This window comes from Ctenopharyngodon idella, chromosome 19, assembly GCF_019924925.1.
Source record: "Ctenopharyngodon idella isolate HZGC_01 chromosome 19, HZGC01, whole genome shotgun sequence".
Taxonomy (NCBI): Eukaryota; Metazoa; Chordata; class Actinopteri; order Cypriniformes; family Xenocyprididae; genus Ctenopharyngodon; species Ctenopharyngodon idella.
In genome coordinates this window covers 5,714,548-5,730,249 of record NC_067238.1, presented here as the reverse complement: position 1 = coordinate 5,730,249, position 15,702 = coordinate 5,714,548, and the positions used below count along the sequence as shown (strand labels likewise).

The 15,702-nt window shown below is 40.6% G+C and overlaps 1 protein-coding gene across 2 annotated transcripts in view; it reads right to left on the bottom strand.

The window, feature by feature from the left end:
- Window positions 1-15,702, bottom strand: part of LOC127501083 (retinoic acid receptor beta-like) — a 322,722-nt gene that overhangs the window by 127,919 nt on the left and 179,101 nt on the right. For both annotated transcript variants that reach the window (XM_051872864.1, XM_051872865.1), the window contains one exon: window positions 7,733-7,874. In XM_051872864.1, coding sequence (XP_051728824.1) covers window positions 7,733-7,874 — 142 coding nt within the window. The remainder of the gene's footprint in view (window positions 1-7,732; window positions 7,875-15,702) is intronic.

Below are 15,702 nucleotides of genomic sequence, written 5' to 3'. Positions count from 1 at the left end.
ATTTCTCACCATCTTGGAGTCCTCCATGCGGGCTTTCATGTGTCTTGCACTGAGGAGAGGCTTCCGTCGGGCCACTCTGCCATAAAGCCCTGACTGGTGGAGGGCTGCAGTGATGGTTGACTTTCTACAACTTTCTCCCATCTCCCGACTGCATCTCTGGAGCTCAGCCACAGTGATCTTTGGGTTCTTCTTTACCTCTCTCAGCAAGGCTCTTCTCCCCCGATAGCTCAGTTTGGCCGGACGGCCAGCTCTAGGAAGGGTTCTGGTCGTCCTAAACGTCTTCCATTTAAGGATTATGGAGGCCACTTTGCTCTTAGGAACCTTAAGTGCAGCAGAAATTTTTTTGTAACCTTGGCCAGATCTGTGCCTTGCCACAATTCTGTCTCTGAGCTCTTCAGGCAGTTCCTTTGACCTGATGATTCTCATTTGCTCTGACATGCACTGTGAGCTGTAAGGTCTTATATAGACAGGTGTGTGGCTTTCCTAATCAAGTCCAATCAGTATAATCAAACACAGCTGGACTCAAATGAAGGTGTAGAACCATCTCAAGGATGATCAGAAGAAATGGACAGCTCCTGAGTTAAATATGTGAGTGTCACAGCAAAGGGTCTGAATACTCAGGACCATGATATTTCAGTTTTTCTTTTTTAATAAATCTGCAAAAATGTCAACAATTCTGTGTTTTTCTGTCAATATGGGGTGCTGTGTGTACATTAATGAGGAAAAAAATGAACTTAAATGATTTTAGCAAATGGCTGCAATATAACAAAGAGTGAAAAATTTAAGGGGGTCTGAATACTTTCCGTACCCACTGTAAATAGTTCTATTTGGAAAGAATCTAGGATGATTGGGTTGATTTTGTAGATGAGTGAATGCACATAGAAAATAATGAACAAATTACAAGCATAGATAAATATAGAACAAAGATACAAATTAAATAAACAGTGCTTTGTATTTTTCAGCTAAGTCTAACAGGATTCAGTAGGGCTTGGTATTGACACAATTTTCACGATTCAATCCGATTTCTATTCACAAGCTTGCGATTCGATTTCGATTCAATATCGATTGTTTTGGATGTATATCAGATACAGTAAATGGCAAATTTTCTTGAGGAAAAAAAATCTCTCAAATAATGCTGTAAACTATACAAGGGAGTCACTTGGTACTATATTACTATAATATTGAAGGTTAAAATTAACTTATTTATATACAAACACTTAAATTACACTCAATTATGTTTTTTTATAGTAAAGTTATAATACTAACTTTAGAATTACATAATCATATTTCTACTCCAATTCGTTTTTTTTTAAACATTTAAATCGTGACTGTCATAAATGATTTATTCAAACATGCATTAAATACATAAATGAATTATAAATAAAATACATATTTAAAATAAAATTATAATGAATATGTAACGTGGTGCATATATTTATCAGAATGCTCCTCTCTAGAGTTCATTTTTCTTGCTGACTAATGAGTTTATGGTCACTGAATATGGTTTTTCTGAGGTAAATGTGACATTATATGACATTGTTTACAAGCTGTTTTATTGACGTCTTTCCATGGTTGAAACACTGAGCGATTACATTAGACATGATATTGATTTCGGTAAGTTGTACTGTATCTTGTAATATTCAGATGTTCATTCATATTTATTTCACACTCTAAGTGGTATTAAAGTGGAGGAGATGATCAGTACACAGTACAAATCTTAGCCTACAGGCTTCAATCACTATCAGCAACTCTTTGCCTTTAGGAATAGCAAATGAATCTAGGAGGGGGGTGGAAAAGGACAGCAAATGTCTTTGTTCATTTTCAGATATCTTTGATTATTTTCAAACCTAAATATCTATTCCTTTCATTCAATTGAGCCAATTATAATAATGGACTGAATCTGTTTATAAACAATTGTTCCCTTTCGAAAGGGAACTCAACTCTGCGTTTGCACGCTTTGGGGAACGCCTCCGCGTGAACCGGTGTCTGAAAACAATATCAAAACACGACAATTCTATTGGCCGGCGACAGCCTATGACGTCATCATAGCGCGACCCGGAAGTATATAAGGAGCGCCTAGAGAACCAGTCAGTATCTTTTTCGTCTTCAGGGACTGTTTTGTTTGAAACGATATCAAACCGATATTAAGGTAAGACATATGTCTAACAAACTTTTCAGGAAGTGTGTGCATCCATGTCCCATAGTGTTGACATCTGATCATATACATAACTTATAACGTTGTCTATTATGAGAATAAAAGAGCATGTACAGGCAGTTCTTGTGGGATCTGTCTGTTTGTTTTTGTGAGTGTGTTTTACTTGTAAAATGCTCCACTCTCTTCTGCACCTAATGGTTCGGGTCTTACTCTTGCTGAGGCAGAGTAGAGACTAGATCAAGGGGTTTTCAGCTGGAACTTGTTGAAGAGTTGAAGGGGTGAAATTCCCTGTGACCTTCGACGGCTGACGGGAGAGAGCTGTGTGATTATTATGATGTGTTGTCTATGACATCGTTAGATTCAGCAGCAGTTGCTCTTCTTGTTCTAAGCCAAACAAGAGAGCAGGAGATGGCTGATGAGGATGAAGATGGTGAGCCTCCCTGCCCCCGCGTATGTACAGCTGTGTGAGATTGTGGAACGCGCCTCTGACAGACTGCGGCTGCCATTGGAGCGGGTTAAGAAAGAAACCGCTCGCGGACAGTTTGTCGAACGGTTCCTTTTTTGCCATAATTCTTCAGCAACCTTAAGCTTTCCATTCCTTCTTGATCTTCATACTGAGATCGAGAAGACATGGAAGGACCTGTATTCAGCTCGCATTCATCAACATCAGCAGGTTAATTCGGTACGCAAATTAACTTGGGTACGCGTCGACGCCTCCTACTGACGAGGTGAGTGCAACTATCTCATGATATAGGTAGGCTCTGACGCTCTATACACGGCAGAAGGTCAGGCGGGTGTTGCATATCAGTTTGTAAGCATATCAGTTAGACCTGCTGAGATTGGCTTGGTAGGTTTCTTATATTTATATCAGTTTCCTGTTTATGATGCGGACTAGGGCCCTGAAGTTCCATTAGGTTGGCTGGTACGATATATTATTAGGGTAGTACTAGGGTATCCTTTTTTGGATGTGTTAGCTTCAGCCACTGTTCATATGTATTCAGATGTCGGCTGTAACTAAGCCGCACTGTTAGCCACCTTTTGGTTTATTAGCTTTCTCCTCTGGTAAATGCTAGAGTTTTGAGGTTAGCTTTCACTAACTTCAGATAGATCTATGTTTAGCGTCGGCCTTACAGGCCGACTGACATTGTGTGCTTTAGAGGCTGTTGTTTTCTTAGCCCCAGACAGATCTATGCTTATGTGTTGGCCTTATAGGCCCACAGCTATAGCTGGCCTAGGCTAGAACTAGGGTTTAGGCAGTCTGCTAGTAGCATTTACGCCCTTTTTATACTACCCCTGTTATGTGAGTGTAGTTTTCCTAGTTCTGGCCTCCTCTTATCAGAGTTGTCAGGCCACGGCCCATTTTCCCTTCGGTGTAGGTGCAAATTAGATCTATCTAGTGGTACTTTGACTTCAGTTTTTCCCCTGAACCTCTTGATATAGTTGTGATATAGTGATATAGTTGTAGCTTTTTATGAAAGCTAAAAGTAAGTACACTTTATAAAAGTATACTAAAGTGCACTTCTTTTTCACAAGGGTATGATGCAACTCTAATCGACATTGCATTCATTTATTAGAATACTTCAAAATAATATACTGTCTGCCTCATTCTATGATAAGAAGCCACTTCAGATCCCAAATGAAAATTATTTCATAATGATTATAATTATGACGTTATGAAGTGAGCGTGTTTTGCTTTTCAAATGCACATCATAAGTGACTCAAACTCACAGCGCTTACAAAGACCATTTACTCTATGAAACATTATTGTTTACTTAGCACAATATAAACATATACGTTTGAGCAGATATTCACGAATGCAGTATTTCACAGTAAACACTGTCTAAACATTCTAACATGTTACAGCTTATGTAACAATAACAAGTTGACTAATGTAAATGGGAATAAATGACTTACCTCCACTGGATATCAATCGTGTTCTTCTTCTTCTGAGGTAAATTTAAGGTAAACTCACAGCATGTCTTCCAAACTCGATGAAAAGCAGAGAAATCATGATGAAGCTGATGCTTGGTTTGAGGTGATGGGGGCGTTTACAGGTTAGCGTGCCTCGCACATGGACGATTTGCATGTCAAAGGCTGCGCGGCGCGTGGGTGTGGTCAAATTACAGATAATGAAGCCAGGCAGAGAAGACTGTACCTCTCGTTAGTTTCATAAGCACTACATAAACAGAATATTTGTTTTCACTAGGACTTACTAAATTCAATAAGTAGACACTTCAAGCTTTCTAAAGATCTATCTCTCATGTCTGTGTGATAAGTATTAGCTGAGTTTCAGTTCATTATTCAGACGTGTTTCAGAAAGTTTCTCGCGGAGACAGAGACAGCTGAAAGCACACACTGTTTATTTTCTTCATTTTACAAAATCACAAGATTTTGTTGTATTGTGAGTATACACATATAAAAGTAGACCCTTTATATAATGATGTCTTACACTAATTTGTATGGCCAAAAATGACAGAGCATTTTAAGTTGTTTCTGCTGTCATGAGGAAAAAATCCAGCAGAACTCGCCAGCGCGTTCACTGGGCTCAGAGGGTTAATAAATCCATGTAGGAGAAACACAAGGAGAACAGGCAAACACATCCACTAAACAACGACAAGACCAGACAAAGAATAAGAATAACAAATGAGGGAACTAATGAGCTAATTAATTAAGAACAGGTGAACTGAATGAGAAAGACACAGACTTGAAAACTAGGTCACAAGAACAGAAACAAACATAAAGCATAATCCTAACATTACGCCCCCTCTTGAAAGGCGCGTCCTCTGCCAGGGGTGGACACTCAGACGTAGTCGAGGAGACACGGAGCCAGGGTGACACTGCAGGTCCGGAGGGCCAAGACGGAGCTGACGGCTCATGTGGCTGGGGCTGAGGCAGGGATCTGGAAGACTGCAGTGCAGCCAGTGTGACCGAGGACAACGGTGGAGCCGGCAGAAAGGCAGAGCCTGCTGGAGCCAGGGTGACGTCTGATCAAGGAGATGGGGGAATGAGGGAGCCTGGTGGAGCTGGTGGGATGACAGGCCATGGTGGAGCTGAGTCTGGGGCTCTGTAGCTGGAGGCAGAGATGGGGGATCCTCATGATCAGGCGAAGCTGGGGACTGTGAGACCGGAGGTGAATCCTCCACAATGCAGGGGGCCAACTGTGGATGAGCCGAGGGACTAACAGAAACCAGCGGAGGAAGGGCTGATGAATCAGCTGGATTTAGTAGAGGAGGTGGAAGAGGGAGATTGGGCAGCCACTCTGGAAACACAGGAAACTCTGGACTGGACGGGATCCGCGGTAACGGGGCATTTAAAGGTATTATTTCCTCAAATAAATCCAAAACATTAGCCTAGTCCAAATTTAGCTTATTCACAGCAGCAGGGAAGTGGCAGATGGTGAAAGCCAATCCGTTATGAACCAGCACCCACTCCACAAACGCGGCAAAATCCTCCTTCGAACCACTCACTGGAAGCTAACGCTAGTGTAATAGAAAAAGCAGATAGAGTGGTCCGTTTGGCACGCTAGATCTAAAAATTCTTGTGTGTGTTCTTCCAGCGAGCAGTCTTTCTGCTCTAAGCAGAGTAGCAGCACTGCTGGCAGGTCCATGTTGAAAGGGATAACAAAAAAGGGGGAAAAATGCCTCAATTTTCACTGCATTGGTCTAGTCTTTTGTCACATATGTAGCAGTATAAATGAGCTCACGACAAAGGAGCATACAGAATCAACAATCTTTAATAAATCCACTTAAAAGAAACATAAGGAGAACAGGCAAACACATCCACTAAACAACAACAAAACCAGACAAAGAACTGAACCAAACAGGGAGCATACCAGAACAAATGAGGGAACTAATGAGCTAATTAATTAAGAACAGTTGAACCAAATGAGAAAGACACAGACTTGAAAACTAGGTCACAAGAACAGAAACAAACATAAAGCATAATCCTAACAGTTGTAGTCAATGCATGCTTTTTCTTGTGAGCTTTTTGTTTTTCTATGCATGTTGTTGAATAGTAAAATAAAACCCATAATTGTATTTTGCCTTTTTGTCAAATAATTTTATCAGATAAATACCTTAACCAAGTTTAGTGTTTTGTTCTTCTCCCGTACTTAAAAAAATATAAAATATATTTCCTCATATTTTTATAATTAAAAACAAATATCCCATCCAGACATCACTTTTGGTCATTACTGTACTTATTCAACTTCAATGGGTCAATTGCATCCAGTGTGCTAAAAAGCAGGAAATGGAAGGATGACCGTGATGTTGCTGCATTTATCGCTCTTTTATTCAGAAGAAAAGCATAGAATCACCTCTTTTCCTGCACCAAATGGAGTGTGAAGTCGACCTGAGCCATAAGTGCTGATGCAATCAAACAACGGCAATAATGTGTCAAATGCAAGCTGCTTTAGATGACTTGAATGGCAGTATTCTGAATTTAAAGCAATGATGCGTACATCTTTCCACAGTGGTACATTTGCAGTGCGACTCCGGGTGAAAAAAGTGATACACTGGAATCCTTGTGAACTGTAACATTGTTTTTGTCCATTTTCAAGTGAACACATACATATTTAATTAAGTAACCACTCAGTGGGATAATGGTGCATCTAAGAAATCATCACATATAGATTCCTATGAAGAACTTACTACATATAGAATATTATCCAAGTTCAAATAAACACCTTTCTTTTTGTTTTATAACCCCAGAGCAAAAACTATTGTACAAATGTTGCAGTTTTATGCCTTAATGTTTTTAAATCTTAAGTCAATTTGCTGTAAGGGTTTTGAGTGGGATAAACATTGAGCTTAGCAATTAAAAAAAAAAAAAATTAGTGCACTCAAAAGCTGTCTGGTTTCGGACAGGTATAGCTTCAAAGCAATTAATCAAATTGAACATTGACTAAAAGAGGAAGGAAGGAAGCTTGAGACATTGTTGAGATCTACTTTGAAACTCTAGAAGAGACACATGCAAAATTACTGTGGTCTTATTCTCATGAATAACATGTGCTGCATTTAATCTCATTGCTATCTAAGAGAAGCAATTGAGATTATAAAGAAATTTCAGTTGTTCTTATTTTATACAGGACCCCTTTAATGTCACACTGAAACAGTTCTCATGTAGGATGATGTAACCATTCTCAAAAGGTTTTACACCTAGTTATAGCCAATGCACAAAAGACTTTGGGTTTCATTGGTGATTCATTGGTGAAATTGGGGTGAAATACAATATGGGACAGTGCACTAAACAGGGCTACCAACACATCTCACCTCTGACAAAATCTCACCTCTGACTTCGCATGATTTGAGTTATGCTGACTATAAAAAAGGACAAAACAGTTAAAGCTCTTAAATGAATCTCAAAGACAAAGGGCGCAACATTTTATTGACAATTGCATATTACAGTGCGATATTTTTGGTTACTGAATCACTTACAATGAATAATATCATTGCTGATAACTCCACAGTTTGAAAGTTAATGGAAAAGGTGGGGAAAAATAATATGTATCTGTTGAAGGGACAAACTCCTGAAATGAAGTTTTTGTATATGTATAGGATAGAGGTTTTTAACACTTACATTCTTTAGACATCCCCACAGCGAAGCATTTCTGTAGCCGGCAGTACTGACAGCGATTCCGAGTCACCTTGTTGATAATACAGTTCTTTTCCCTGTGACATGTGTACACCATGTTCTTCTGGATACTTCTACGGAAAAAACCCTGTGGAGAGAGAGAGAGTCTTGATTTTGTGGTCTAGAACTTGGTATGGCCCTGCTGAAAAGCTGGTTGACAAAGTATCTTCAATGAACTAAAGGTGATAATTACCACAGCTAAGTTGATATGGAATTTAAAAAAAAAAACAAAAAAACAAAAAAAAAACATGGCTCTGCATCTAAATTTTGGCCAACTCTTGGTCTGGATCTGGGCCTTGAGTTGTTTAGTCTTGGTCTGGGTCTTAGGGGTCTGGTATTGTTCTGGGGGTTAAGACTAACTAACAAAGCATGCAACACACACAGCAGTGTCTAATCCAGTGGTCAGGAACCAATGGCTCACAAGCCATGCGGCTCTTTGACAAAATTCATGTGGCTCGCCAGTTGTCTCTTCCTCTACCAGATCACTAGATATCACTTTCCTGCAGAAAACGCAAAGCCAATTACAGTTATTTTCTTGTACAGCCTATCAAAGTTAATGAAAAGTCAATTTACAATAATATTTCAAATTGTCCAATTTGCTGTGCGCAACACCAATCAATGAGAAACCACTTATGTTTTTATGGCTATGCTCACACTGTTTGGAAATGACAACCACATTTACTTACAGATCAGATTCCCGAAACGTTCTGTTCACACAGCAGCTTACAGTAGCAGCTTGAATTCTGTATAAACTAACAACTAAGTCACAAGTCCATATTCTATTAATGCACTTGCCATGAATATTACCAGTAACCACTGTATAGTAAAAATGAAAGGCGTCCATAAAACTGGAAATTATTATCAAGGTTGGCACAAGTTTATTGTTCAAATGAACCAACAGGAACTTTTATACCTGAGTGGAGAGCAAAGAATTTGAGTCATGCACAGACTACACAAATATTCAGCTTTGATAATTCAGCTCTTATCTCCATCTCTGAAAGTTACTGAAAACACATATGAAAACTGCTCACACTGCCTAACATGACAGACACACATGACGGTTCACACAGCAGTCCAGAAAATTTACAGGTGTGAGTTTAGTGATAGAATGGGGTTGTCTCTCCCATAAATAAACTGTGTGTCAAGTCAAGTCACCTTTATTTATAGTGCTTTATATAATACAGATTGTTTCAAAGCAGCTTTATAGTGATAAATATGTAAATAATAAAGTGTGAACAATAGTAAAATATTAGTTTTTGCATTGGCTCTTTTGAGAAAATGCACGGGGGGAAAAAAAAAGTTTCTGGTGAAAAAGCTCTTTGGTAAAAAAAAGTTCCTGACCCCTGGTCTAATCGGTGAGTACTTAAGGCAAAATGCATACATTCATAACCGAACCAGATAGTGCTGCTAGTTATCCACTATCTTGGTGCTATCTTGGTGTATGATATTACAATGTCAAACTGAAATGATATGATTTTATTAACAAAGTTCGGGAGGAGCAGGTGCAGATAATTAACCTAATTAACACAAGTGGAAAGCTTTCAGCTAACCAACCAACAACAAGAGGTATATATACTGCAGACTCACCTCTGTTCATTGACAGTTCTTCAGCATCCCTCCACCACCCCATGTCCTTGCTTCTAGTTCTATCTATTATCACCACATCGGGGGGGGGAGTACTCTGGGTTCGGGCCAAAATTCCGAGCTCAGAGCCCTCCCCCTGGACAGCACGCCAAATACGCATAACTCTATTTAATTATATGTATATGTGAACTCGTGAAATGTAAAATGACATTTCCAGATGAACCTTCAGAGAATCAAAAAGAATGAACTTTCTTTAGTTTAGTAACATAACTTGAAACCTGTTATATAATAATGCATTATAAAGATAACTGAAATGCCCTTATATACATTGCACTAAAGCTTGTCATCATATAATTATGTACAGAAAACAGAGATACATAACATAGAATAAGTAACAACAGAAAACATCTCGGTTACGTATGTAACCTTAGTTCCCTGAGTAGGGAACGAGATGCTGCGTTGAAGCGCTGCGGGAACGCCTCTGCGTGATTGCGTCGTGAAGCACGTATGAAATCAGTCCAATGGAGTGACGGAACATCATAGGCGTGTGACGTCACTGACCAGGAAACTATAAAACCTACCCAAAAACCCATTCATTCAGCTTCTGGAAAACTGAAGCAAGTCGCTTACGGGCATGCTGGGAGTATGGCAGAGCGATGCAGCGTCTCGTTCCCTGCTCAGGGTTCCCTGCACAGTTCCTCAACAAACAGTCCATACCGGCATGATGAGTACGATCCTCAACTGGATGGAACTGGAATAAATACTTTGACTGTTGCGATCCCATCGGACTTATTATGATTCAGGCAGCTATCATAAAGCACTGTTCGCTGTTGGCCAGAGGAGAACTGGCCCCCCGACTGAGCCTGGTTTCTCCCAATGTTTTTTTCTCCATTTTAACACCTGTTTGCCACCTGATGTCACCCGCTGTCGCCTTTGGCATGCTTAGTTGGGGACACTTGACATTTGATATTCATCAGTGTTTTGATCTGCCTGCATTGACGCCATTGTATGCGAACTGAACTGAGCTGGATGATATCACTGTTTGTTCCAGTGCTGATATAGATAAAATAACTAAATTAATAACTATTGATTCTTACATCAGAATGAATCAATACTGAATTGACTTAAGATGGATAATGACACCATTTTATTTAGGAGCTGCTGTGCAGCCAAAATTATATACCAGTTATCACTGTAAAGCTGCTTTGACACAATCTGCATTGTTAAAAGCGCTATATAAATAAAGGTGACTTGACTTGACTCAGGGAACCAAGGTTACATACGTAACCGAGACGTTCCCTTTCAAGGGAACTCGAGCTGCGTCGAAGCGCTGCAGGAACGCTAATACCCATGTCGCCATATGAGCAAGTGACCGTCTGTGTGAAATCGAAGCGCACACTAGGATGATAGCACCTGCACCCCAGGAGTGGAGCCGAGGTCCAGTTCATAGAACCTCACGAAGGTATGCGGTGAAGACCAGCCTGACGCATCACAAACTTTGGAAGCGGCCATACTCCTGGTCGAGTGAGCTCGAACAGCCAAAGGTGAAGGCTGACCAGCCGACTCGTAAGCAAGTAAGATGGCCTTGACCACGCACTTGCTCATCCTCTGCTTAGATGCAGGGTGACCTTTACTAGGTGACCCGAAACAGACGAACAACTGTTCTGACTTTCTCCACAGGGCAGCTCTGTGGACATACAAATCCAATGCCCTAACCGGGCAAAGCAGATTCAGCTTCTCCTGGTCAGACGTCCGAAAGGGAGGAGGACAGAAGGCCTGCAGTACAACAGGCCTCACAATATTAGTGGGGATCTTAGGAATGTAACCCAGTCTAGGGTGCAGGAAAGCTTTAACCATGCCGGGTGCAAATTCCAGGCACAAGGGAGATACCGAGAGAGCTTGAATGTCTCCAATCCTCTTGAGAGATGAAATAGCAAGCAAAAAGATAGTTTTAAGTGTGAGAAACTTCTCAGGGACTTCTTCAATAGGCTCGAAGGGAGCCAGAGAGAGGCCTTGTAACACAACAGCCAGGTCCCAGGCCGGCACCCTCGTGCAAACTGCAGGTCTAAGTCACATAGTGCCACGAAGGAAACGAGTAATAAGCGGGTGTCTCCCCAAAGATACACCACTCAAAGGAGCGTGGTAAGCAGCTAAGGCCGCCACGTACACCTTTATTGTGGAGGGGGATAGCCCTGTGGAAAATCTTTCCTGCAGGAACTCCAAACTCGGGCCGGCCAGAATGGGGCCACTAGCAACAGACGGACCTCGTCCTGGCGAACTCTCTCCAGAACTCCCGTGAGCAGCGCAATCGGGGGAAATGCATACAGACGTAGCATCGGCCACGCCTGTACCATGGCGTCCAGCCCCAGAGGTGCTGGGTTTGTCATGGAGAACCATAATGGGCAGTGAGTCGTCTCTCGAGACGCAAACAGGTCCACGTCAGCTCGACCGAAGTTCTCCCACAGGAGCTCCACCACCTCGGGGTGAAGTCTCCATTCCCCGGGCCTCGGCCCATCTCGACAGGATGTCTGCTCCCAAATTGAGGTACCCTGGGATATAAACTGCCTTGATTGAGAGCAGCTTCCCCTGGGTCCACAGGAGAATCTGATGAGCCAGTCTGTATAACGAGCGCGACCCCCCTGATATACACCCCGTTTATGTACGAGACCACCGATGTGTTGTCTGAACGAACAAGTACATGATGGCCTCTGAGATCTGGAAGGAAGCATTTCAGAGCTTGAAACACCACCAACATCTCTAAGTGATTTATGTGCCTAGTGAGGTGATGGTCCTGCCACAGACCCCGAGCAGAGCGACCACTCATGATCGCCCCCCAGCCCGTGAGGGATGCATCTGTCGTTAGCGTGAGGCAACGACCGAGAGCTCCCAACACAGGTCCCTGGGACAGAAACCAAGGTTGTTTCCATGTGACTAAGGCATCGCCGCGTGACCTTGATCACACGAAAAGGATTCCCCCTCGGCGAGAACCCCTTGGTTTTGAGCCACCACTGTAACGGTCTCATGTTCAGCAGGCCCAAAGGTATCACGTTGGATGCTGCTGCCATAAGACCTAACAGCCTCTGAAACTGCTTGACAGTGAGTGACTGGCCTAGCTTTATGTCTTTTACAGCTGAGAGAATCGATGCTATGCGAGCGGGCGACAGACAAGCACGCATGACAATCGAATCCCATACCACGCCTAGATAAGTGGTTCTCTGAGCAGGAGAAAGTACTGTAAGACTTGATTTTCCTGCTAAGACAAAAACTGAGAACAAGAACCCTGCAATAAAGCTTATCCGGAGAGAAGATCTCAAAGAAATAGCGTAGGACAATGCCTTGCCCTCACACATCTACAGGATGCAACAGCCCCCCCCCCCCCCCCCCAACACACACACACAAACCCTCCTTCCTTTCCCCCTGACACAAGTCACTGAAAGTTCTCCAAGAAGTATAATGTATCTGGTGTATCTATTGTTTATTCCTTTCATGTTTGGTATCATTTTAAATGTCTCGGTGCGATTGGTAAAAGGGTCTTTCACAGCATTTCACAGCAGTCACTGGTATTATGAAGAAGATTGAGAACTAAGGAGAATTCTGTCCTCATTTCTCCCCCAAAACAGGTGTTGGTGTAATAAATATTTACAACCCTTTTGTTCTGGTCTGTATATAAGGTAAAGTGCAAAGCAGTCATGGGGGATCATCTGTAGCCAGAAGCCCCCGTGCAGAGATGGGTGAATGTCTGAAGACATTCACACATCACTGTGTGTATATTTCTTTGAGTAATTGATGTTATGCATTTATTATTTTTGAATTGGCTTCTAATTGTCTAACTGTAATGTAATTGGCATGATACATTTTTACTTGACAAATAAAATGTTATATTTGGTTTATTCTGTATTATTTTTGATTCATTACTTCTAGTAGATTAAAGCGAAGGTATTACCGCAAATCTGTGTTCAGGATTGATCATACGGAAGGTTTAATAGATGGAGCATAGGGCACATCAATTAAGTCCATTTTGATTTCTGACTATCGCTGCCTTAAATAAGTTGCAGTTTTTGTAAATATATAAAAACTATGCTTTTTGTTACGAGTAAGCAGAGAGCGACTGACTTAAAGGTAGATATTTACCCTGCATCCAATGTTTAAGGTCAGAACTGACGAGTTTGTGTCCGAGAAGAGCATTCAGTCGGCCGGAGTGACTTTTCTAAAGTGATACCGGGACCGCAGTGAACGAATAATTGAAGATATAAGGTAATCAGAATAATCAAAAATCTAAATTAATGCATAACCAATGATTAATTTCTAATTGGAAACACAACCTAAGAGTAATAATCAATTAAAATTGGAGTCAGATTAAACGAGTGAAATTAAGTGAACTTCACAGAGGCGCTGAAAAGACATACACGCGTTAACCTTCGCCCAGGCCGTCGGATTCCATTTTTGGGCCGATGCAGGGTTCCTTACAAAGTGGTGACCCCGACGTGATCTCCCATATCCTGTTGGCGAGTGTCTTTTCAGCGGAAAATTGGGATTTGCAACAAGCAAGGTTTGATCTTCTTCTTTCTTCAGCTGTTGTAGTAAGTCCATTCTTATTTGCCTTTTAGAAGTGTTGAGGGAAAGATAGACGCATCCCATATAGACACATTTGTAGAATGGGTCGGCATACCCAAATTAAGACCGGAGACCAAAATCCGGTGGGGCTGGAGAATTAGACAACCACATTTTATCAGGGACATGATAGCGGCAGCGTAGATGAAAAATGAGATCCCTTGCTTTAACTTTAAAGATCTCCTTGTTTGCCTACGCAACAAGAGATTAACCTTAAATTGGAATAACATCATCCAAATTTTTTTTCTGGTATTCAACAGAGGGCTGTAAATTAAAACCTAAATTCTGAGGTAAAGAATGCCCAGCTACATGTTTATTTGCTTTGCTGTAACAATGTTGCAACATTGAAAATAAGCAAATGGTCATGTTAACTTGTGAAAAATCTTGTGATTGGATAAACCAAAACAGAACAAGGAACAAAATCTCTCACTGTAATCCTTTGTGTGTGAAATGTAAAGCTGGACAACACAGAGTAGTGAAACTAAAAATTTTCAAAAGAAAAATGCAGAAGTCCTAGAGAAGGCAATTGGGAAAATACACTAAATGTTAAAACTGATAATTATGATGTTACTAAGAGGCTTGTAACCAAGCCTAAGGATTTCACCCATTCAGAGGACATGCACAGCTTGTCTTTGTTTCATAAATGAAATTTAGCCAACGAATAAGATGAATCACATCACTATACTTTGAAATTGTTCAAGAGGTGCTAAGAAGGTTTACGACTGATGTCACAAATGGTGTAAACAGCACTGTTTAAGGCTCAGTCTTATAAAACGTATCTTTTACCTTGGTCTTATTTCAGACTTTAATATTACTGCACTCTTGTATGTTGTTCAGTGTCTCAAAAGAGACTGAAAAAACAAACAGACCAAAAATGAATCTTTGTACTCTCAATCAGACCTGTGTCGCTGTGTCCAATCTTTCTTTTCATATCCAAATAGATTCTCAGAAGAATGTAATTGATTACATCTTAGTCCAAAAATAAGAAAATTGTGTCCAATTTTATATTGTAGTCACAAAAATCTTTAAATGAATTGAGCAATGATTTGACCTAATATTCACAGCATCAAAGTCTAGAACTGGTTTCCAGTTTGTCTTGTTGCTGTGAACACAATGCAATGCAATCACAGCTGTAGCTGCAGGGCCAAATGCCTTCTAAAAGATCAGTGAGGTGATAACAAGTCACTCTGACCCTCTTGAGACCAGCAAATAAAATTATTTTTAATTTATACTATTTTAATATAATATAATTTATATTATAATCACATTATGATATATATTATATTATAATGGCCAGGGATGGCCTTTAATCTCATGATGATTCAAGCAATGGTTTGGAAGAAGAAAGAATTTTGGAGAAGAGCAGAAGGAATTAGAATGTAGTAAGATGGAACCAGAATGTAGACAGAAGTTGGTAGCACTATCAGTGCTGGAAGAATTATAAGGAATCAATGGAAGGATTCAAATTAGTAATTGTGTTAGACACATTGTTCTCATAGAACACACATTCTAATTGTTTGTGCTACTATATGTGCACCTAGACTAGTTGAGTTTATTCTTTAAAACACATGACTGCTTTACTGTAAGTGATGCATGACACACTTAGGTTTAAGGTTGTAGATGCTATGCATTCTAGACCATGTGTCTTGTATAAGTTGGAATAACTGTAGTACTGAAATTGTACAACAATTTCAAGTTGTATGTGTGTCTATGTTGAATTT